General features: G+C 37.8%; 1 protein-coding gene across 1 annotated transcript; it reads right to left on the bottom strand.

Annotated features, from left to right (window-relative positions):
- Positions 1-228: 228 nt before the first annotated feature.
- On the bottom strand, positions 229-23,627 carry EIF3M (eukaryotic translation initiation factor 3 subunit M). Its single transcript, XM_003773665.4, has 11 exons — positions 23,154-23,627; positions 15,026-15,158; positions 13,458-13,596; positions 13,147-13,270; positions 12,899-12,993; positions 9,268-9,351; positions 8,443-8,542; positions 7,457-7,538; positions 1,920-2,063; positions 1,040-1,100; positions 229-515 (listed from the first exon to the last, which is right to left on the bottom strand). Exons 1-11 carry the CDS (start codon positions 23,193-23,195, stop codon positions 395-397), a joined length of 1,125 nt encoding a protein of 374 aa, XP_003773713.1. The 5' UTR covers positions 23,196-23,627; the 3' UTR covers positions 229-394.
- Positions 23,628-25,874: the final 2,247 nt, after the last annotated feature.

Below are 25,874 nucleotides of genomic sequence, written 5' to 3'. Positions count from 1 at the left end.
CCACTCAAGGATCCAATTCTGCACATACTTCCTTAATGAGCAGCCATCCTGTTTGACAACCTTCCCTTCAAAGATTAAATTCTGTTTGTTTAGAAATCTTGACTCCTTTCTTCTTCCCTCCATGAATCCTTCCCCCTTTCAGTCTTGATGCTCCCTCACCTCAAAAGAGTTTCATACAAACATCCCCCTTCAAGAACAAAACTTACAGCACAGAGATCGACAAAAAGTTTTCCTTTCCGTAATTTATTATTTTTGTTCCTGAAATTTCTGGTATAGTATTTTTTTAACTTGAAATTTGAGACAATAAACTTCAAGACGGTATCAAAATTTGTTTTAGAATGTTTTACTATGATTTAGAATTGTCTCTAAAGAGAACAAAATCATGCATAAAAATTTAGGTATCAGAAAGGCTGAGAAGGCTGTTTTTCACTTGGTTCAAGTTTTGTTTCCAGGCGTTTAGTGTGTCATACAGTTGTTGCCACTGTTGTTTTCCAAATGTCCGATGTGTGCTATGACTACAAATTGAAGAATCGAAAGAAAGCATTAGCACAATAAATAGTGTTTCACTCTACAATAGTTTGAATGTTCTACTCTTATTAAAGACAAAGCTGAATATAAGAAAAAACAAATTTATAACCTCGATTCGAGTACTGTGAGATTATAAGTATGTGAATATATATGCATACACATATACACATATATACATGTATATATTTAAAGTCTTCACCATATTGATTCCAGACCTTCTCCTGCTCTGCAGAACTACATAAAGCAGACACAAAAGTCATTAGTATTCTTGCCAATGCTGGGTCATTAAATGAAATGTGCTGGAAAATAGGACTCTTTCATTAAATAAGCTAATCACATTCAGTCTGAACTTTAATAAAAATTATGATAAATAGCAACTATTTAACCACAGGCAAGTGATAGGAACAATGCCTTGCTTCTACTTAAAATAGTAAACAGATATATAGAAGTTAAATAATTAAAACATATTAACTTGTTCTACAAAAAAATCGCAAAGAATTCCATATCTTACCTGACAACTACTTTTTTCTGTGTTTGGTCGATTTTGCAGTAGACCATCTTAGTTCTTACAGCTGAAAAGAAAAAAAAAATTTTAACACAATTTTTTGTGTTTATAAAATAGGGGATACATACTTGAATAAGCACTCTATCAGAAATCTTTCTTAATCAGAATAGAGAACATTCAAATGTGTTTCTAATATTTTTAACAAACTAGATATTCCAAACTAATGACAATCAAAGTAACATGAGCCATATGAGAATGAAGGTCATGCATGCATCCCATAGCTGATGTGCCAATCTATTAATCCAATATCCTGTATAATTTTTATAAACTGCTCTTTTTTACAAACACATCCTATTTTAATGGCAATAAGAAAAAAAAAATGATGAAACATTTTCTATAAATTATTAGCCTCAGGTTACTGAGAGCCATTAAGACGATCTACATGTTTATAAGCTTTTGCTTTATAAATCAATTTTTATTTGCTGAATTTGTCATTAGAAATTCATACATACGGATATATGTAAAAACAGAAAACCATTCAGAGCTGAATGTTAATAGTCTTAATGCAGCTGAATTGCTTAATATGCTACTTTTTAGGGGGAACAAGGAATATAATCTATGTTAGTTATGTGCAGGCTAATTGTACATCCATCAGATTTTTACTGTTTTAGAGCAGTATGACAATGTATGGTAAATCTGAATCTACCCAAAACAATGATGTCATACCAAAGCTCTAGAGCATTAACAGAGCTAAACACAGACCTCTACAAAATAGGAATCTTGCTTTGGAGATTTCCCAAGTACATTGGAGGAATCGAATCTCATGTTTAGGTATTCCAAATATAGAAGACAATTAACTCTTGGAAAAAGATCTAATGGCCCTTACCATCAATAACAAATGCTTCCACATCATCGGCTCCAATCTGAAGTTCTTGCTGCATTGTATCAAAAGAGATTTCCTTATTCTCTACTGCCATCCCCATAAAAGTAAGGAGTCTCATTTTTGCCATATTCTGTTCGTGCAACAAGCCTGAAAGATAAAGAGTATTGAAGAACAATAATGAATATAAATTTTTAACTAACAAAATCAACCTTTATAACTTAGTTTAACCTGATAAAAATCTTGATTAAAATAAGAACATTTGTAAAAAGACACTAATTATGCTTAAGTAACTTGAAATAAAAAACCCTTCAATGTTTATGAAGTGTTTTATGTGTGCAAATCACTTTACTAAAAGTCCTATGAGGTAATCTGTACTGAATAACTGCATGTTAAATCCAAATTTCATGTAAAATAACCTTTCTAGAGATACCTTTTCTTGCAGTTATGGACAGTAGCAGAGCCAGTCACATAATGGTAAAAGATAGTGAATTATTTTTTTAAGGTACTTTAGAGAATTAAAACATCCTTTTACTGTGGTTGCTTATATTTAATAAATCCACATTCCATTTGAAACTCTCTTCCAATCATTACTTCTTAAGCTTTTATGTTAACCCCATTTGTAATATCAAATTTAAATTTTCCAATTTCATTAAATTTTGTCAATTTAATTTCCAAATGTCATAATTTTCCCTACCTAGCATACATAAAGCAAAATATGAGCATCACCACCAACTAAGTATACTTGTTAGTTGAGCAAGTTCTATTTCCATGTTTCCTGAGTAGTTGAACATCAAAAGCAACAATTTTTATAGAGAATGAAACACAATAATTAATGCTACTTTCTTTCCAATTAACTTTACCAAAAGCTGAAATATATATAAGCAAACTTGTCCAACCTGTTTTCATTTAATGGTCAATTAATAACACTGTATCTTACATTCAAGTACAATACATAGTTTATAAAAAGATTGGTGCTCTAGTCAAATGCTCTCATCTCATAGATGAAAGTGACTTGTTGAAAGTTAAGTCTGAGTCTAACATTTAAATACTGATAGTTATAAATGCCAACAAGTATCTATTGGATATGAACAATTATAAAGGGGACAATCTTGTGTAGACTTGGGGCTTCAAAAAGCCAGAGATGAGAGATGACTTCATCAATAGTTTTACCACAAGTAACAATGTCAAGTTACAAAACAAATAGGAACGAATCAATACATTTCAAGAGAGACAAGTTTCCAAAAATTAATCTAGGATTCTTTTCTCTTTGATCATTTGTTAAGTACAAATAACAGTCCTAATGACTTCAACATTTATAGATTCCAGTTTGTTCTATTGTCTTAAAAAAAACTAAAAAGGAATATTTCTTTTAGGCAACTTATTAATATATAGATATCGGCATTCTGAAAATATTTAAGTTTGAAATTTATAACATTCCTACATTAATGGAAGATCAAGGAAGCACATTAATACAAGGCATAATCTTGTGTTAATTAGCTACAATTATGTTGCAGGCTCTTTTATCTGGCACAGATTCAACAAAAACATGATCACCATAACTCAAATGAATGAGGTACACCAGCAACTATTGCTAACTGGGCTTAATGGAAATCTACAAGCATCAAAAAATCAATTAGTGCACATTAACCCTAATTAACAAATGCAAATGAGATGCTGATTAACTTTCTGAAGCAAAAAGGTAGCAACTGAATAACATCAGATTAAATGTGGACATGTTAGGGCGATTCAGTTGACACAAGATTATGCTACTGTTGGCCCAAGTTGTCAGCGTTAATGAAACAACAAATTTTAACAGATGCCACCTGTAAGAAGCTACAAAAGCTATTCAACAAGACAGCATCTACACCTATTCAAGTTTTTAGCATCATAGAACTAGAGCTACAATCTTTACTCCACATGTTTGATGAGCTATTTTTTAAAAAATTGGTGCTATACCTTAATTCACATAGAAAGTCTTTTGCAATGAACAGTTTACATCTCCTAAACAAATTCCAATCACACACAGTGGTAGAGTTCATTACTTCTTAAGAAAAACCTGTGAAATTTTTATATATACAGGCATTTTACCTAAATAGCTTCTCAATTTAGTGGGAACATGACAATGCCAAACTAAAACAATTTTTTTTAGAATACAGATGATACATTTAAAAATATCAAAGAAATAAAATTTAATGCTGCTTCTTAAAATGTATAATCAGCATAAACTAACAAATCCTAAGAGAACACAAAGTTCTTTTTTTCCCCTTATAGGAAAACAGCTGGTAATTCTGACAGTTTTCTCTTTTGAGAGGAAAGGACCAAACCCTTCAGAGCTATCCTCAAAATTACCAACTGTTAAGCCAACACTATTTGTGTAAAAGACTGTACGTCCTGCCCTCTGCTTTGTTTTGGAAAACGACACTATTTTCAAAGATGAAGTCACAGTATTCAGTGTCATATTTCAATTTCAAAGTTATAAAAAAAAAAAATCTAATTTTATGGAAACATTTATTCATTACTAATATGTCAAAACCTTAATGCAGTAATAAAAAAATTTGCATCATTGAACAATTTCTGCATTGTCACTGACCCCTGTCCTACAAAGCTGCAATATAGAGAACGCAATTTTAATGCATGCAATAGCTTATGAACCAGTGCTCCTTTGAAACAGTCAATTACACATCAATGGGGGAGTGTCAAAGTGTTAATTACTACTCCTTTTTTCCATAGTGTGTAAATAAAGAGGTTGCTGACATTAACATTCCATCACAGAGCTTCATGCCATGAAACAAATTAACTGGGGCACAATGTGGTTTTCTGGGTCTAATGCCCCTGGCAAAGCAATACATGTAGAGAAACACATTTGCCTGTAGTTTACCTTACTGTACATTCAGCTTGGTGTTTTGCTACTTAATCAATAAGCAGGTAAAGTTTAGACACTATTCCCCTCCAACTCCCCCCCCCCCAAAAAAAACCCCCCAAAAACAAATCCCTTCCCCGATTCCTACCTATGATTCAAATTTATAATATAAATTGGCAAATATGTAAATAGAAGCTAATGGTGTGATACAGGAGATTTCAAAACTCTTAACTGTATAAGCCCTTATCCAGACCCAAAACAGGCAGTGAGAGTCACAACCAACTGGGCTTATTCTAAAAATGTGTTATGGATGGAGAAAATTCAGAGTAATCCTAAAGTATTATATCTGACTTATATGGATTCTGAGGCCAGGTAAAGCAGTAAAAACCTGAACCCTAAATTGACAACATCCTCACAAACTAGTTGTTTCAGACAACCAGTCCATGAAACCAATTTAAGTACCAAGTTATTTTAGGACCATTTTTTAATTTAATGATTCAGACTACATTATTTTTGCACAGAATTTTGAAAATAAGATGGTTTTTTAAAGTCAAAGTGAAGGCAACATTTTCTTCACAGTCACAAATCATGTGGCTGCTCCAAGCCTCCGGTTTCTCATCTGTAAAATGAGGTGGTATATACTTGTTTATCTCCAAGTCTGTTCTAATCTTAAACTTGAGGCTCAGGACAAATTTAATTTTTCCAAATAATTAACAGATTAGATCTGGTTTTATATAAGCTATAATAGTTTGGTCTACTATGTATTTTTTTTAGAACACCAACTAATATGGAGACATAGGGAATGAAGCTGAGCCTTAGAGGAAAGTCTTGCATGAGATCAATATCTTACCTAGGAACACAGAGCCAGTTTGGGACAGAAGTAGGTCAATCACGTTTCCTTCTATAGTTCACTACTCTTGAATCGCCAAAATTTCATAAATGCACACAATCTATGTTAACAACACAATAACTTGCACAAGGCAGACACTTTCTAAATGTTTACCAATTGATTAAATGGGTGAAAAAGTTAATCTTCCCTTGTGCTGTGACAATTACATAGATACGAACAAGGGAGATAGTACTGTTCAACAAATTGCCACCAACATGAACTTCCATAATGTTGATGATGGAAACCACTCTACTCCGTCTGTTTTTATAAGGAGTATCTTTATTCCAATATTGAGGAAAAATTGCTTAGACTAATGTCTTTTTCCTATTGTTAAGGCAACTTTACACAAAACCATAGCTACTTTTTTTTTTTTTTTTTTTTTAAACTATGGTTTTCTACATCTCTCCTTGCTGGCAAGAATCATTCTAATCAATGCCTCTGGCCTAACACACTAAGGATGTCAGGGATCTATCCAGAGTCACTCTAACTCTGTGGTTGTTCTGTACTTGCTCCCAAAAGCTGGCTCATTTATCTACAAAAACCACGTGGAATTTCAAGAAAAAGGTGCTAACAATATCATTAAAGTTCAGTAGATTGAGTTTTAATGTTCTTGCTTTGAAATTTGCCAGTCATTATGTTAAAAGGTTTTGAATACATGTCAAACTTAACCCTAAGTATTTAAAGTTAAAAAATAAATAAAGTTTAAAAGGGTAAAGTCAAAAAAAAATACTGGCAAATAAAATTAATTTTCTCAGAATTTCAGACAGGTAAATTTGTTTTGTTCTAACTAAATATTTAACCTTTCAATCTTTTTTTTTTTTTAAATTTAATTTATGTTTTATTTAATAGCCTTTTATTTACAGGTTATATGTATGGGTAACTTTACAGCATTAACAATTGCCAAATCTCTTGTTCCAATTTTTCACCTCTTACCCCCCCCCCCACCCACTCTCCCAGATGGCAGGATGACCAGTAGATTTAAATATATTAAAATATAAATTAGATACACAATAAGTATACATGACCAAACCATTATTTTGCTGTACAAAAAGAATCAGACTCTGAAATATTGTACAATTAACTTATGAAGGAAACCAGAAATGCAGGTGGGCATAAATACAGGGATTGGGAATTCAATGTAATGGTTTTTAGTCATCTCCCAGAGTTCTTTCTCTGGGCGTAGCTGGTTCAGTTCATTACTGCTCCATTGGAGACGATTTGGTTGTTCTCATTGCTGAGGATGGCCAGGTCCATCAGAACTTAACCTTTCAATCTTAATAAACTCAATATTTTCTCTTAAAAACAAGGGAAAACTTTCCTTTGAATTATTTCTCAGCAGCATATTCAGATGTTTAGCTTCTTTTCTTTATGTTTGGTCCCTCTCTTTACAACTACTCTCCACGGACACTTTCTAAAGTCTACACTATCATTTTCAACATAACTTCATAGCAATCCCATTACACTGATATATTTTCATATTTGTAGAAAGTTAAGAACTGGAAGAATTGAGGTCTAGAAAAGTTAAGGATTTATGTCAGATCACAAGTAACAGAGAGATGGGGCCAAAGCCCAGGTTCCCCGGTTTCTGTGCTGATGCCGTTTCCATTATGTCCACTGATTCATCTCTTCTCAGTTTCTCCCATTGCAAGGATGCATATACTCCTCCCCCCATTCCCAAAATAAGCGCCCTTCCTCTCCCTCCCCCAGTGAGACCTCAGATAACAAACAGGAGTAAAATGACAATGTACCCTCCCATCACATTTCTAATAACAAAACCCCCTCAAAACTTACCAAGAGAATCAATGAAGTCTTTATTATTCTGGTAAAACTTAACATAGGATGCCAACTTAGCACTCACGAAAATGGTTAAAAGCTAGATAAATGGAAGAAAACAAACTAAGGATACGGTAAAGCACTGTATGGTAAAACAGAAAATAAGCCATGACATATTTAAGAAGTTTTCAAACTAATTATCATTACTTCTTGTAACAGAGTAGCATAAGGTTCTTTTTAACATATTCCTCTTATTTGAAGACTCATTTAATTAGGAGAAAGCAATAATTCATGGTCAAGTTTCAATTATCCATGTTAATGGGGGCAATGGCATAGATAACAGGAAACAAACAGGAAATCTGAAATTCACTCAAACCATCCCTTGGAAAGGCATTTTGACTTAATTCCAAAAGATTTTTCTCCCCAATTATGCTTTATATTCATATAATAATGAGATAAATTTCTTGAATATATTGTCATTATTATTGTTGTTCAGTCTTGTCTTTTAGTAACCCATGGACTACGCATTACAATACTGTCTGGGGGGGTGTTCTTGGCAAAGATCCTGGAGTGGTTTGCCATTTCCATTTCCATGGACTAAGGTGAACAGTTAAGTGACCTGTCCAGCATTGTATAAAAATATAATTATTTATAGTTTATAGCTAGTAAGTCCCTGAGGTGGGATTTGAATTTGAGTCTTCCTGACTCCATGCTCAATGTTCCAACCACCAAGCCACTAAGTTGTCCCCAAGAAGCAGTTTGAATAGACACATTTGCTTAATACTAGACTGGACAGCCAGGGAGGTGACTGAGGTGGGGGAGAGGGCAAAAGCACCATCTAAACTTGAAACAGACTTGTGGTATGGTTTCTCTCTCTCTCTTATCCATACCTTCTTGTTCACATTTAAATGCAATGATCACTGATAAAGAACAAAATCATATATTGTTTGGTGGTGTAACTTTATGAACAGAACATTTTTGTGTTAAAAAGATGAGCTACTTACATCATGAATAAGCTCCCCTTCTAAAAACTTGACAGGCTTCAAAGTAAGAAGGTGGTCAAAAAGGAAGGCATTTGGATCTTTCAAGGCTCTTACAATACACCTGATGTGAAAACAAAACATCTTATTTTTAAAGATAAGAATCTTTTAAGAGTCCACTAGTTATTTTCACGGCTTTTTGCAGAGCATAACCCACTTCATTTATAACATCAATATGCTGTGGCACAGCAAATGGGCAAATGCCAAACATATAAAACCACGGAAGATACAAAGCAAAGAGTTCAAATGTAACGGCAATAAACCAAGTTCATAAGGCCCAGATGCCTAATTAAAGAACTCAACTATTTCTCAGCAGAAGCATTAGCCAGGTTGGGGCCTCTCCCTTCCCAGTCACATAAATTATGACTTATTTTAAAAACATCAACTACTAATACTTAATGTGAATTTTAAGAGTGTTGACGGGGCACCAGATTTTCCTGACCTTCACAAAATGTACTCATTAGGAAGGTCTTAGAAAACTTGATGACTCCAAAATATTCTGAATAATTTCTGATTAGCTGGGTGCCTTCTAGGGTCTTCAATTGAGTGACAGGAAATCTTAATTCCATACATGGAGCATAATGTCCAAATTTCATGTGGTTCTTTCATGAAATTTCCGATGTTCTAACACCCCCTCTAATGTCTGTTTATAGATTTAATTATGTCAGACTCTGTAAATAATGCAGTCATTTGACTTTTAGCCAGTCACAAATCTGGCATCAGTGTCACAGTGAGTACAATAGCTTAGAAAAAAGTTTAAGGACTCTTCTGAAGCATTCTAACAATTACCTGTGGGCATCAACCCGAGCCTGAGAAGCATTGTCCTCTGTGTAACTTCCTAACAATTCCACCATGACTTTTGAAGCAGTGTCACTAAGGGGAAAAAAAAGATCACTACAATTACTATCCAGATATTTCTGTAACTTCATTTTAAATTATCTTCAAAATGATGTGAGTGAGCAATTTTGTTAAAATTAAATTTGGGTTTTTATAAAATATTTATCTTAATTCTTCATTTTAAGCACCAGAGAAAGCTTTTCCTAGCTAAAAGAAACAGATTTTTATTATTTACTAGAGTACTTTTCATACACATAGTATTCCATCAGGAAAAAATAAATAGAAGCTGTACCACTTATTTCAAAAACAAAAAATGCTATTCTTAAGGGAAAAAAACCCAAAAACAAATGCAAAGTAAGATTTACCAGAGATCTTTTTCTTTTCAATTTTCAGTCAGCATTTGTACACTGATTTAAGAGAACATGTAAATGTAGTAAAAAAAAAGATGCTAGGTCTCATCCTTTATCTCCAATTTTTGCAAATAGTGAGTCCTTATTTCAGAAGCTGAAGTCTTTGGGCTTATCAAACACTGGATTACTGTAGTCACTGACTACTGTGTCTGGTGAACCTAACCTATTTCTCATTCTTCATCTCAAATCAGAACAATGTCATAAGTTTAATGCCCAGTTTACAAAATGAAACATACTAAGTGTAGATTGCAGGTACACTGGATAAGTGTGCTGCTATGTTGGCCCAGGCCGTTAACCTTTCTGAGACTCACTTTAATCATTTCAAACAGATATAACAATAACGGCATCTTCTTCAAAGGATTCATTGCTTCAGACTGAATGAGGAAATCTACACTTATCTCTTCCACTTCACAACTTTCCCCATCATAGTTTTGATATATTACAGGTCAGCTTAAGAAAATACATGGAAATTTTGGGGAAGCTGCAGATGACCCAAAAGTTTAGAAACTTAGAAATCCATAAAATATATGGTTAGTATAAACACCCCATAAAAGAAAAAAAAAAAAATTGGGATTTCTTCTCTGGTATAAAGAGAAGGCCAAAAAATTTTACAGGGATTTTCCAAATAGCAGAGCATGTGCATCCAGATGCAGGCATACAGATATGCCTGTAATCCCTGAAATGTAGAAGGAATGATTGTCAAGAAATTTACAGACCTGAAAGGAAAAACTAATTTAATAAAAATCATTCTAAAAAAAAAAAGTAAAGTTGCCATCATTACCAACATTCTCACTTTATTTTATTCAAAAGTAGCTGCCTTGTGGCATCACCACCAAAATTTGGCTGGATCACTTAAGATAACATTAATGATTTTCCTAATGTATCGATTTTAATCTATCTTACAAAATGATAAATTTGTGAAACTCAGGTTGACTTCCCAAAGGGATGTTCTCAACAAATAGTCACAAATTTAATTATAAGATGCTCACAAACTTCTGAAATGCTATGACGTGAAGAACAATAAAGGTCAAATTTTACCATTTAGCAGAAAAATCCACTTTTTAGACTCTGAGGGGAAGAGAGACTAATCTTTGATATTTCTTTTCTGGTTAGATTTTTAAGTAGCTTAATAACCAAACTAGTTTAGTTATCACTGAAGAGTCTATGGAGAGTTGAAAGGGATCTTCATGATCTGGTCCAAACTATCATTGTACAGATGAACAAAGAGAAACTTACAAAAAGTAATCTGCTCATACCAGTCAGTGATAGAATTGGGATTCTAACTTGCATTTCCTCATTCCTAATCCAGTGTCTTTCCTTTCCTATTTCTTGGCAAATGGGCTGACTCCAGAACTGGGGGCTGTCAATTAGCTCACAACCATGGTTTCTTCAACGTCCAAAAGAGGTCAAATCCCTTTTTTTCTTCAAAAAACAGTTTTGGTAAGTAAAGATTGGTAAGTAAAGGTAGGAATTCCGGGCCAGCTGCTTTAACAGCAACACTGAAATCAATATTTAATAATTTTATATCATGACATCTAAGAAATTGAAAATGAAGCTGCTCAGAAACAGCCTTGGACTACAAAGTGACAGCACCTAGTCAAGGAGAAGCCCAGTGACAACAAGAGCATTAATAAAGGACAAGGTGTGATGGGGAGAGAGAAGAAGAGACAACATTGCAGAAGATGTCTACCTTCTCATGCTTATCTAAAAAGCTATTTAAGTGCTTGCTGAATACCATGCTACTTGAAAAAGGATATAGTTTGTTTCTCATGGTAAACTAAATTTTAAAACAATTGTAATCCACAAATGGTTCTAAAATAAAAACCTAGGAGACTTCATAAATTGTCAACAAAATATGGCTCTAACTTTAAAACAAACGATTTCATTCACAATATATATTTTTTTAAATTAGCTTTTTCAAACTCTCTCTATTGACATCTTAAAAATGCTAAGACTGGAATTCTGCTATGGGATTTCCAGCATGTTGGAGATGGTGCCTACTGATCCAGGAGAATGAATCAGGTCATGAGTGCAAGGTCACTGCTTATTTTCTTTTCTGCCAAAGAGGGGAAACCGCTGGGAAAAACTTTTAGATTTTCTAGCTTTCAAGATAAACAAACTTTCAAGAATTTCCTACAGATCCTATGTAATAGGTTGTCACAGGACTTACATGATTCTAACTCAAGTAATATTTAATAAAGAATCAAAGTAAACCCACCCATAACAAAAGATAGGGGGAGAGAGGCAGAATGCTGTTTTTTTTTTTTTTTTTTTAAATCTTTTAGTCACAAGAACTAGAGTAAAACGGCATGCTAAAATTATTCTGAAGACCAGTTTTTCAAAATAAATGAAATCATCTAACAAACTGTCATGGATGATAAAAAGTTCTGAGCAGTCAGAAGTTGATATGATCTCCCAATTGCAGGTTTTTAATTTTGAAAATGAAGAGCTACTCTTCACTAGTGAAAACACTATATATTAATCCCATTAAATTGCACTAAACCTATCATTTCTGTGTATGCTATTAAGTCAGTGGTATTAAAAAAAACAAAACAAAACAACATTTTGGGTGTGAGAAATTTGTTGGGTTCAAAACTACCCTTAGAATTCCCATCTTTTGGGAAAGCTTAATAGGCACCCATTTAGCACTGTCTACCACCAAGTTTTGTCTCAAAGATATTGTTTACACAAGAAACTTTGATTGTGTTAACTTTGATTGATAGACCCCCCCCTTTGCCATTAAACAACAGAGATAGCACTACCACGCACCAAGACATCAAAGCACCATTAAATAATAAACTTGGCATAAAGCTATGAAGCTTGAGGATTAACATTTGCACCATTTTCTGAACAAAAGCAAGAGTTTCCTTTTTTTAAATGTTTAAAGATTGCAAAAAAAATTCCACTATTAACTTTACAGTCATCTTTCTAGATTGAATTGTTTAACTTAGAATTAAACGAAGAAGCTCTTAAGATACCAATCTGAACAGATGCAATGAAAAACCATGTTCAAATTAAGTAGGGTAAAATGTACAGAATGAGATTTATGGCAATTTCGTGATTTAAAAGTGGAGCCAAACTATTCGCCCCTCTTAAATGTTATCCAATATACCTGTCCCTCGCCCGACTATAATTCCTGAACCATTTAAAATTACTTCATTAGCTCCGAGTACCTTTTCTTGCAATCCACAAGTGCTTCATAAAGTAGTCTCAAAAGAGTATGTTTTTTTTCAGTGTTGAGGTTCCAGTCAGAAATCCATTTCCGAACCTAAAGCAATGAGAACAAAATTCAAAGCTGGCCCCACAGTCTAACATAATTTCACAGTTTAAAAGAAATATCATTTAGAACTTCCAACTTTTTTCATTTTAGCAGTAAAATTTAAATTCTTTTTTCCCCCTACAAGTAGGGGGAATAACTTACTTGATCCAATTCAGTTGGAATGTACTGGATGGCTCCACAAGATGCTGCTACTTTAATAAGACTGCAATATACTGTGTATCTTACAGGGGTATTCTTATCCATTCCATGGAAAAGATTACTCAACCTAGTCAAAAAGAAAAGATTAAAACCAACATCTACTACTTAAGATTAACTTGTATTCTTTCCTACATGTACAGTGTTAATCATTTATGTCTAGTAAAGACCAATACCAATATAATTTCCAAAGATGACTCTACAAGTGGTACTATGAAACTATTTCCTCAAATTCCAGCCTCTAAATTTTTGCTTACAATTGCAGTCTCAGGGATGGACGTTCACCTTCCCGAAATTTAACCAGCTTTTCACACAGACTTTCAATCAAAGCTTCTTGCTTGTCAGGCTCCAGGATCAAGAGGAGTGATACAACGCTGTTCATCACACTTTCGACATCTATACAAACATTAGTGGTGCAATCAATTGGGATATAATAATGCTAATGCTTTTGCTAAAGGAATGTTTATATATGATAAGAGTATTGATAAGAATAAAGACCTTTAAATAGGGTTCCAACCTGTAAAAAGGTCTAATCCGGTTCCTTGTAACTCTGTGCCCAGAGAGTTAAGAGATTCTTTTTCTTCAAAATGTTGCATAAAAAATGAAGTCCTTCATCACCTCAAATTATGCTAATTTTTTGAATTTGCAATATTCAAGGAACTAGAGATACATATACACACATAATTTATATATTCACATGTAAATATCTGATGACTTATTATCAGCTATATAACATATACACATTTCACTGGCATGCTGTTCAAGTGTAAACTATCTGTTGCATTTGTATAACTTTTCAGGCTTTAAGACTATTCATTTAATTCCAAAGTAGAAAAGACAGTTTAAATATTTCTATAAGTTCATGGTACATTGGAAAAGATAAGAAGCCAATAAAAAAAACCATAAAATTGAAATATAATTGGGCCATTTTCATTCTTAAATGTTATATGTTAAGAAAACCTAGTTAATATAATTAATGTTCAGATCATTATAACTTACTTCTAAAGAACTTGAAAATAAGTATTTGTTCTTTTAATATATATGTCAGCAAGGAGAAAGGGAAAATATTCTTTAGCTTTCTTTTGTTCAAACTCACTTCAAGACTGTACAATATTAAGGGTTCCCCCCCCCCCGCCCCATTTTTTGTTTAGATGCACTTTCATCAGTGTAGGTTAACTTTACTAATCCCAGTTTGGCAATATTTCTATAATCTAGTCTTTTACTTTAAGCACTGAAAGGGTAAAAGTACCTTATTGTAGCTAGTTCCTGTCTGAGGTAGGTGTTTAAATTAGATCTTCTTAACCTGGACTAGTCCTCTCTCCATTATGTATGGCACACTGCCTCTCCTATTGTAAGATATGATGGACCCTCTGAGAATTTATCTAGCCTAATGAAGGTCTTTAATAAAAATAGGCACCCTTCATCTGTTAACTACTATTAAAATAATGTCACTTAAGGGGCAGGACTGAGTCAAAAACCGAAGCTTCCTTGACAAGGAATGGTATAAAATGCGGGGAGGCTTAAGGATGGCTAAAGGTATTTATACATCTGCCTGGCTGGAGTTCACACAACCAACAAGTCAAAAGAAAATCAAAGCTGAGCTGGGACAGTTCTCAGGAGGCTGGCCTACCATTACATTCAGTGGGCTCAGATACAATTTGAAAGAATCATGCCTTAATTACAACATAGGTCAAAAGATCAGTACGACAAATTTAAAAATAGCCATCACAGGAAATTTTAAATCATAAATTTCTTATAAACAGAAATAACATGCTCAATGAAATGGTACCTGTGAATTTTCTAAAAAAGAACATCAGGGACAAACCTTTATCATCCTCTTTTAGACAAACATCACACGCTTCAATGATCTGAGCTAAATCTACATGAAGTCCACCTTCAGAGTTCTCTTCTGAGATTTCAGCTCCTTTAGATTTCAGGTAAGCTCGAAGTTCTGCAGCCTATCAACCCGAAGAAATTGTATACAGGATTTATATGTATATACACATACACATTATATATCTACATATCCAGATGCCTGCCTATGGACACAGAACTATACATCCACATACACACATTCACAAACATTTAGAAAAAAATGTAAGTCTATAGTTATTGATCAAAAATCCCTCCATTTTAGAATTCTGCAGTCCCAAGTGGTTTTCCTTCAGAATGGAAATGCTATTATCACTTCCCTACCCCCCAACTCTAAATAGAAATCTAACTATAATCAAATACAAAGATATAAAACTATTTGGAATGCTAAGGAACTTCATGATACTCCTCAAAGCTTACAAAGCTATATCAGATCCTCCTAAAGTACTCTGAATGCTCCACATCTAGATGCTTTAAAGTTAAGATTCTTAACCTGGAACCTGCAAACTTAAAAAAATTTTTTTTACATGTTTTAACAAGCATTTTTAATATAACTGGTTTAATTTTAATCTTATTCTTTTCTTCTACCAATAGACATTTACCAAGCCTCTAGTCTGTACATAGCCATGGAAGATCAAGGGCTCCATTAAGCTCTTTTATGAAAAATAAGTGAATAAACCTTTATTTGTGTCTTGGCTCAACTCATTACTTCCCAAGTGAATAATGCACTAGGAATAATGAATGACTAGCCTTTGAGGAGAAAAGTAGCTCAAATTCAGAGCTAGAATGACACTTTCTACCAAGAAAACTATTTAGGCCACCTCTTTAATCAACACTCCATCTTCCATATATCCCCTGTCCTACCCCAATCTAGGACTTACTGCTATACCTATTCTTGTAACTCTGGAGTTACAATCTATCATATTTCATTGGGGCAAGGCTTTCTCCCTGCCCTCTTAGACAACAATCAGCTAATCTATTAAAATTGTTGAGCTAATGAGATAATGGGAGAAGGCTCTTAAGTCTAAAAATGTAAAATGCCTTACAACTTTCTATAGAATTTGCTCTTTATATTTCAGTCCTTCAAGTGCTAGTGCAGGTAAAGCACAACTAGTGAGTGCCCTACCTATCGAATTACTTTGTATTTATTTTGGATATATTGATTTCTCCCATTGAAATGTTCCTTGTTGGTAGGGATTTATCTGTATTCCTGGAACTTAGACCTATCACAAACTGGTGCTCAATACTTGACACTTAATGACTAAATGAGTAAAAAAACAACACACAACTTCACAAATCTGTTATGCTTACCTGTATACATTAAAAATTAGTGCACAAAGTCATCTAGTGGAGCTTATTATTACATATTTAGAACCAATGGAGATAGATATAAAAATGTACACATATACATATAATACATATAAGCTTCTCAAAAAGTTACAAGCTAAGGATATTTAAAAATATGACATCTTCTTTAGGAGTTTAATAACTTCTGAAATATAGAAAATACAGTGATAAATACAATGTTGTACCTTAAAGGCATTTACAAATGAGCAGGAAAAATTTTCTGTTGCACAGGGAAAAACATTTTGTTTGCTTAAACTACAAAAAAAAATTTTTTTTAAAAGGTTGAAATTGAATTGATGAAATTCTTTCCTCTTGTTTTGGGCAGAAATTTAGCTCTTCAAATTAACAACACTAGACAGCTTGAGTCCTTTCAGCTTCCAAGTTTCTATGATTCTAGAGAACCCTTCTTTCTAATGGACACTTATTTTCTGAACACAACACTTTATTTAGCAGCTTAAAAACAAAAAATTAGTTTTCACTGTTAAAGAGGCAAAGCAACATCAACTTATTTTGCCATCCTCTTCCTGGATGCTCCCTATGCACCTGACATTTAACAAGACCAAAACTGACCAAACTCTACCATATCTAAACCTCCCTACTTCAAGTGAATCTTAAACTTTCCTCTTCACCTCGTTTGTAACCTCAGTCCAAGGTCCTTGACTCTTTCCCCAATTTTAAACAACTCAAATTTTGTCTTATTCTACATCTCTTAATTCTCTCCATCCTGGTTCAGGCCCTTATTTCTCTTAATGAGTTTCCCTTCTTCTAGTCTCACCTCTTTGACCAAAATATCCTCCCTATTGCTTTTGAGGCCTAACTACATCATATTCAATATCTCCCCATTGCTTCTAAATATATACTGCTCTGCCTAGCATTTAAAGCTTTCCACAATTTGGGTCCTATTTGCTTTTGTAGTTTGTCATATTTCACACCATCCGGCTTCCCTTTATAAATTCTACATTCTAACCAAATTGGAAACCAAGTTGTTTGTTGAATGCGGCACACAAATCCCACCTTTGTGTCTCCATTCAGTGCCTCATTCCTTAAATAAACTCTCTCAAGTCACTTTTTACAGTTATGGACTTCTATGGGAAGACTCAGCTCAAGATGCAGCCAGACTTCCCTGCCTTTCCTTGATTCCTTCCTCACTACTAATAGCCATTTCCTTCTAAAATTATCCTGTATTATACTTATCCATGTATGTCATATCCCTGGTATTGTGTGGGCTTCTCAAGGGCAGGTATAGTATTGTATTCTTTTATTTCTAGCACCTAGGACAGTGCTGTGAGCTGTGGCACTTAATATATGTGTGCTGATTTATCACAATTTCTGAATTAGATTTATTGTACTAATAACACAACACAAATGCTGTACCACCCTAACCTTTTTATGAAGTCTTATAAAAACATTTCTTTACTAAATGTGGCCTATTTTCTTTTAAAATTGGCTTGAAATTCAAAAAGGCTCTCTACTAAAGACTATTCTATAGGAACTGTATTGCAGATAAGGAGGAAAGGAGCAGGGTGCAAAAGTTGTTTGCTGAAGCTGCTACATTTCTATCACAGGCAAGGAAAATCACTTAACTAGGAATGTCTTTAGCAGAACAGAGCTGAGTACTTGCATCTTCTAGGCTTCATCTCTTTTAGATATTTCCCTAAACACTTCATGTTTTTATATCCTATGGTGCAAGAATATTTCCGCATTTCTCTTCCTTTTTTCCTTTACAGAGGAATAACAAAGGAACATCAAGGGATATATAAATATAACCACAAAATTAAAAATATGAATCTTGGTTTTAAAAAGCAACCACAGCGGCAGCTAGTTGATACAGTGGATAGAGCACCTGAAGTCAGGAGGAGCCAAGTTCAAATTTGACCTCAAGATACTTCCTGCCTGTGTGACTCTGGGCAAGTCACTTAACCCCAATTGCCTCAGAAAAAAACAAAAACCAATCTCTCTCTCTCCTCCCTCCCCCCAAACCAAAACACACCCTATATATTTAAGCCTCTATTTCATGTATTTCCCATTGTCTAGCATAGGCAATACTTGTTGACCAGCATTTACAAAGCACTTATTGTATGCCATTCACCACAATAAATGCTAGGGAGACAAACAAAGGCAATTAAGGAGCACTTAAGGAGCTCAGTCCAACGAAGAGATGAAAGGGGAGGGGGGTGTTGTAGACAGGGACACCATATGCAAAACCTAATAGATACAAAGGACATGTAAAAGTCAGGCAATCACAGGAGTGTGGGGCTGCTGCTACCCTTCTCTTTCACTGGATTCTTATGAACCTTTAAGAATTGTTCCAAGCTGCCTATTGTGTGCAATACTGCCTCACTTAAATCCAATTTATGTGGTCATCACCCTGTGATATCATTGGCTCTCGTTAAAAATGAAGGAAAAACAAATATGGGTTTCTGATTCTGGAGGGTCTGGGGGGTGAGGGTGGGATTTGTGGATATTATTATAATGTGGAATAACAGGAATGGGGCATTTAGGAAATGGAACAGGTTCACTCCTGAAAGTTGTTGGTCTATTTTCCAGTAATCATACCAAGCAATGTTGTCTAATGTTAAAATTTATTTGTCTCAAGAGACAGAAATAAGAGCAATGGGTAGCTATTGTGAAGGGGCAAATTCTGGCTTGAAATAGGAAAACCTTAACAATACAGGAATGGAATGCTTCAGAAGAAAGCGAGTTCCCCAGAGACCTTAGTTTGGACTTAATGGCCCAAATTATCATACATCTATACTTTTCTGTTTACTTATTGTTTTCTTCCAAATAGAATAGAAATTCATTGAAAACAGGAATTTATTTTTATTTTATTTCTATAAGCCCAGTGTTTTGTCCATCAAGGGCTTTAAATGTTGGTTAGCCTGGAGCACTCCTAAAGTTTCTCCATGATTTTGTGAAGGCAGTAGTGTGACTTATGTGAGATATATACCAAAATACATTTCTAACAAGTCATTTGTCCACATGTTTTTCATAGTTTTCACCTGTCATCTTCAGTGGCCCCAAGTGCTTCTCCCCCCCCCCCCCCCCCCCCGAGGCAATTGGGGTTAAGTGACTTGCCCAGAATTACACAGCTAGGAAGTGACTTCAGGACTGGTGCTCTACCCACTGTGCCACCTAGCTGCCCCGGATGAATCAAATTTAGAGCAGCAAGCAAGAAATCATGATTTGACTAATCTATTACCTATTTCAAAAATGGGAAAAACACGACCTGATTTAGAAATTATATCAAAAGACTAAAATATGATCACAAGGCCACAAATTCAAAAAAAGGGACCTTAAAGGTCACCTACTCCCTCATTTTAAGAGATGGTACTTCTGCTTGTCAGAGCAAATAATGGACCACTCTGTGACTCAATTCCATTAGTCTTCTCTGACAGCTTATCCTATCATTCATACTTTCTAAACTTTAATTTCTCTCTACTGGATGCTTTTCTACTGTCTACAAATACACCCAACTTCCTCATCCTCAAAAAACTCACTGAATCCATCTGTTCCTGCTAGCTGTTGTCTAGTATCTTTCTTCCCTTTTACAAACTGGCCTTTCCTACTCCTTTCCTTTTACTTTTCAATTTTCTTCTGACTTCATCAACCCAAACTGTTATTCCCTCAAATCACCATGGATCTCTTTAATTGCTGAATTTAATAGCTCTTTCTCAATATTTATACTTCTTGGCTTCCCTGCAGTCTCTCAAAGTGCTCAATCACTGGTTTCCACCATGATATCACTCTGTCCTATTGCTCCAGTCATTCAGTTTTCTTTGCTGGATCTCCATTGAAGTGTGGGGGTCCCACAGTGTTCTGTCCTGGTCTCTCCTCTCCATTTTTAACACTTCACTTGGTGATCTCATCAGCATCTCCATACTGATGCCTCTGGGAGCTAGTCATCCTGACCTTTCTGCTTACCTTCTGTTTCAACTCTTTACATGTTTGTGACATCTCAAAATGGATATTCCATAGACTTCTTAAAGTTCAACATGTCCTACACGAAACTCATCTTTCCCCTAAGCCTTCCTCCCTTCCTAACTTTATTACAATCAAGAGTCCTACCAGCCTCCCAGTCCCTCAAACTCAGAACCTGGATATTCTCCTCCCCTTCTCATCCCTGACAGACCCATTCAATGGCCAGTCTTGCCTTTGCTTCCTTTAGGCACACACCTAAGGCCTGACCCTGGGGCAAGCCCTCACCTCATGCCTGAGCACTGGCCTGGACAAAGCCCTTCCCTGTGCCAATCCATCTTCCTCTCAGTTGTCAGTGACCTTCTTGAAATGCAGGTCTGAACACCCTCTGGTTTGCTTGTAAAGGCTTTCCTAACCCAGCCCCGGCCATTTTTACAGTCCTCTTTCCCCCACCTCCTGTAAATCTGTCACCCAGTGACGCTGGCTTTATTACTTCCAGACTCTAGGCTTTTTCAGTGGCTCTTTTAAGTCTTAAACAATCTCTCCTTTCTCAAGTCTATGAAAACCCAAGTATTTAACTGTATCCTAACAATGAGCAATAGGAAATGAGGCTAATTGGTTCCATCCTATCACCCCTACTATATTTACCTTCTCCCCCTTCCCTTTATTTCCAATTCTAACCCATACCTTTTCATTCCCCAGCCAATTAGGCATTGCTTAGTCCACTGTCACCTTAGAATCACAGAACCCTAGAGTCTGAAGGAAGCACAGATGACAATTCATTTTACTTTGGACACAAATCTTCTGTTTATTCTTAGCTTCCTAAAATACTTCATTATTTAAAATTCTAACTTCTTGTTAAAGACTTTAAAAAAAAGTTTAAGACTTCAATTTCTTTTTTTTTTAAGTTTAGTTTTTTAGTTCACTTTTGGTTTTCAGTTTAGGCAAGAGATTTTTCACAGGTCACCTACAAAGCCAGTAATAACACTGCAATTATCAAAAAGAATTTCAACAAAATTCAAATGAAAACTATTCACAAAGAGTGACATTTTATCTTAAATATACATCTTATCACCTGATAATTAGCTTTTTTTTTTTTTTTACAAGGACAGGACAATGACAAAACTTCAAACAAAGCCCTGTTTCCCACCCCCTTGTTGCTGCATAGGCTGTCTGTCCCACATATTTCTAATGTATTCCTTCTTCAACTCATGTTTCAGAATCTAGTCTTAAAGCTCAGGAATACCTCAGCTTCTACCGTCTCCCCACCTCCCATCACATTTTGCTTTTTAAATATTTGGTACAGGCATTAGTACACATGATCTCCCCACACATAACATCTTCCTTTGAAGGTGGGGACAGTTTTTTTTTTGTCTCTGTATCCCTACCACCTAACATATAATAAAACCACTGATTAAATCACAGGAAAAACACCAAAGACAGGCATTTCATAAAAATACAAGTTTCACATAGATCAAACAGGTTTCCCAGCTCTCGATGAGTAGCTCATATATTAGCATAACAAAAAGTACAAGATGTGACCACCAAGAACTAGTGCAAGCCAACAAAATGGACCAGTGCAATTCTGAAAGTGTATAGATACATGTGTATATAAAGCTTAAAACTGCAGCAAAACTTTGGGCCCCGTGAACCGGTGCTCCAGCAGATAGAGGGCTAATGTAGGAGTCAAGTTTTCCCTCTAGCATATGCTGTTAACAGGGTCCTTCACTAACCTCGCGTTGCTGCCTATCTATAGTTCTCTCACCATCAGCTGCAGCTACATCGCTGACCTGCTGCTGAGAGAAGTTTCCCTCTCAGGTTCTAGAAGAAAGCTGCAGGGAGCCCTAACCGTGACTGGCAGGGTGCAGAGGAAGCCGAGGCTCGGGGAGGCCCGGCCCCCTCCTCCCGCTGCCACGGCGACCGCGCTTAAACCACAACTTGGACCACAACCCCAGGAGCCGCCCCTCCCTTCCCAGACTGAGTCCTTCACGTCTAGGGCTCCCCCTCTGCGGCCTTTTCTGCCTCTCCAATGGGGTGCCCCGGCCCCCGGCCCCCGGGAGGAAAGACTCTCCCTCCTCCTCGGCGCTCTCGGCCTTTATCCCCTCCATCCCACCTGCAGCTCGTCCGTACCCAGTTGTTTCCTTATTGGCCTATGATCTCCCTGAGAGGAGAAAGGCGCTTAATAAATGCATGATCAGCACACGTAGACAGACCCGTCTATGCGTGGAAAACGCTTTTAAAACAGCCCTGGTCCACGCGTTGGAGTCACACCCAGTGCTTTGGGAGCAGATACACAGAGCGTCCCCACGACCCCCCCCCCCCCCCCCCCCCCCCCCCCCCCCGACGCCTCCGGCTCCAGAGCTCCGCGGGGTCCCGGTTCCTGGCTAGGAGGGAAGTCAGACACCATCTCTAGTCCAACTTTCCCATTTTACAGATGAGGAAACAGGAGGCCCAGAGAGGGGGCGTGACTCGCCCACGGTCACACAGCGAGAAGTGGCAGAGGCAGGGCGGAGGCCGACTTCTCCGTCGCCAATCCCGCGTGGACTCCGCTCTTCTCCGGGCTCGCCCGGGGGAGAGGCCCCGCGTCCCGGGCCGCCCCGCCGGGCTCCTCGGCGCGCACTGCCCTTCAGTGCCCGGGAGCCCGGGCCCTCACCCAGCCGCGGAGCATCCCCGCCACCACTTCCCGTCCTCCGACCCCCACCCGCTCCAGGCCTCAAGCTCCGCCAGGGCCCGCCGGGCCCAGCCCGAGCTGGCGACTTTTGGACCCCGCCCCCGCCCGCTCCGCGTTTCCCGCGCCCCGCGCATTCCCCGGCGCCGACCTGGTCCTCCTCGGTAATGTCGATAAAGGCCGGGACGCTCATGACGAAGGCTCTGGGCTCCGCCGCGGCCTGCGCTCGCTGTACCACGCCGACCGGAAAAGAGGCCTGCGTCCGGCTCCGGCGGCGCACAAGTCCTTCCGGGTCGCCGCAGAGCGGGTCATGGGAGCGGGAGGAGGAGGGGCCGCGGGCCCGGGAGGCGGCCTCTTCCTCGCGCGGGCCCGGCGGCCTGGTCCCACCCCGCCAGGACTGGACTCCTCCAGGCCCAGGGTAGCCGCTGCCCTGCCGGTCCCCTCCTCACAGCATCCCCCACAGCTGCCGTGGGGAGGCCGAAGGCTGCCCTCCGCCCCGCCTCCCCCTCGGAGCCCCGGAAACGGCTTCCGGCGGCGCTCGCCGCGTTTTGGTCCATGCGCAGAGCCGCCTCCGCGGCCCCTCCAGTGACCCCCTCCGGCGATCCGTCTGGCCGCACGCCCGGGCGAGAACGAGGGTTAGAACACTCCCCTTCTTCTCCAGACCGAATCCCGGGCGCAGGCGCGCGGCCGGGCGGCCACGTGCGGACCCGGGCGGGGGTTTCCTGGCTATCATCGGAGCCTGAGAGGGCCCAGGCTTTTATCAGCTTGGAGCAGGAGAGGGCTTGAGAGGCTGGTGGGAGGCCGCTAACCCCCTGTGTGTTCCTGCGCGGGCCGTTTCCTGCCTGCCTGCCTCAGTCTCCTCCGCTGTGAAATGGGCACAATAGACTAGGCCCTTCCCTCCCGGGGTGGTCGCGAGGGGCAAGGGAGCTGCCATCCGTAAAGCTTAGCTCTCTCAGCCCGCTTTCTTATCCCCCAAACAAGACATGCGGAAACCTGAGCTGTCCCGGGCCCTGGCCGAGCCAGAACACACAGACACAGAAACGTTGCCTTTGACCTCTGTGTGCAAAGTGGGTGAAGATCACCCAAAAGCCTGTCTGCGCCTTGTGGCATCCGAGGGAGGGCAGCCCCTGCTCAGCCTCGGGTCAGTCTCCCGTCCCCCCCGGCGGCCGCACTGGCCGAGCTCCTTTGCGACCTTAGCTGACCTGGGCCTGTGACAAAGCAGGAAGGGCTTGCTCCTTTTGGCCAGATGGGCCAACCTCTAGTCGATATCCCCGGCAGGAAGCCGATCTACTTCTGCCGTTTCCACCCTTACTCTTGGCTCCACATAGTACCGATCTTCGCATGACTGTCATCAGTTCTGTATTTGAGCCTTCCTTTTCTGCTAGAACCTACTGGACTTTGCGTCCCGCTGATGCCCTCCATGTTTGGACATTGCGGTTGGTCTTGTTTTTTCTCTTCTTGCATTTTCCCCAAGTCCTTGAAAAGACCAGTCAAGTGATGCAGAGAAAAAAGTAAAATCCAAAAGTGGTCTCCTGTAGGCAGTGTTACGTTTACAGACATCCATCAGCTTCTCCAAACCTCTTTCAGGATGTTGCCGTAAAAACCTATCTTGAGCTCTTTTTCTCTGTATCTTTATGCCAAAGATGGCAAACATGCTGCCCTCAAAGGAGGCCCACAATACCCCAGAGAGTTATCCAAACCAAATTCTTTTTTTATTTATTATAATAACTTTTTATTGACAGAGCCCGTGCCAGGGTAATTTTTTACAACATTATCCCCTTGTACTCACTTCTGTTCCGACTTTTCCCCTCCCTCCCTCCATCCCCTCCCCAAGATGGCAGGCAGTCCTATACATGTTAAATATGTCACAGTATATCCTAGCTACAATATATGTGTACAGAACCGAATAGTTCTCTTGTTGCTCAGGGAGAATTGGATTCAGAAGGTAAAAATAACCCAGGAAGAAAAACAAAAATGCAAACAGTTCACACTCATTTCCCAGTGTTCTTTCTTTGGGTGTAGATGTTTCTATCCATCCTTGATCAATTGAAACTGAGTTAGATCTTCTCTTTATCGAAGAAATCCACTTCCACCAGAATACATTCTCATACAGTATCGTTGTTGACATATATAATGATCTCCTGGTTCTGCTCATTTCGCTTAGCATCAGTTCATGTAAATCTCTCCAAGCCTCTCTGTATTCATCCTGTTGGTCATTTCTTACAGAACAATAATATTCCATAACATTCATATACCACAATTTATCCAACCATTCTCCAATTGATGCACCCACTCATTTTCCAGTTTCTAGCCACTACAAACAGGGCTGCCACAAACATTTTGGTACATACAGGTCCCTTTCCCTTCTTTAGTATCTCTTTGGGATATAAGCCCAGTAGTAGCACTGCTGGATCAAAGGGTATGCACAATTTGATAACTTTTTGGGCATAATTCCAGATTGCTCTCCAGAATGGTTGGATTTGTTCACATTCCACCAACAATGCATCAGTGTCCCAGTTTTCCCACATCCCCTCCAACAATCATCATTATTTTTTCCTGACCTCTTAGCCAATCTGACAGGTGTGTAGTGGTATCTCAGAGTTGTCTTAATTTGCATTTCTCTGATCAATAGTGATTTGGAACACTCTTTCATATGAGTGGTAATAGTTTCAATTTCATCATCTGAAAATTGTCTCTTCATATCCTTTGACCATTTATCAATTGGAGAATGGCTTATCCAAACCAAATTTAAATTTAATTGGGAATTAACATTACAAATAAAAATATAATAAACATAATTATATTATATTGATATATTTTCAATATAAAATAATTCTAAAACTATAAAATATTTAAAACAATTATATTAACA

Source organism: Sarcophilus harrisii, chromosome 6 (genome assembly GCF_902635505.1).
Source record: "Sarcophilus harrisii chromosome 6, mSarHar1.11, whole genome shotgun sequence".
Lineage (NCBI taxonomy): Eukaryota > Metazoa > Chordata > Mammalia > Dasyuromorphia > Dasyuridae > Sarcophilus > Sarcophilus harrisii.
The sequence above is the reverse complement of the archived record's forward strand: the minus strand, read 5'-3'. Positions and strand labels throughout refer to the sequence as shown.

Bases quoted from the DNA above. Each gene is read 5' to 3' on its own strand.
- EIF3M (XM_003773665.4), bottom strand. From the start codon at position 23,195: ATGAGCGTCCCGGCCTTTATCGACATTACCGAGGAGGACCAG. The intron at 8,543-9,267 runs GTAATTGTTAGA...TTTTCACATCAG, and splicing joins GCTCGGGTTGATGCCCACAG to GTGTATTGTAAGAGCCTTGA. The intron at 7,539-8,442 runs GTAAGTAGCTCA...CCATTTATCTAG, and splicing joins AAGGGGAGCTTATTCATGAT to CTTTTAACCATTTTCGTGAG.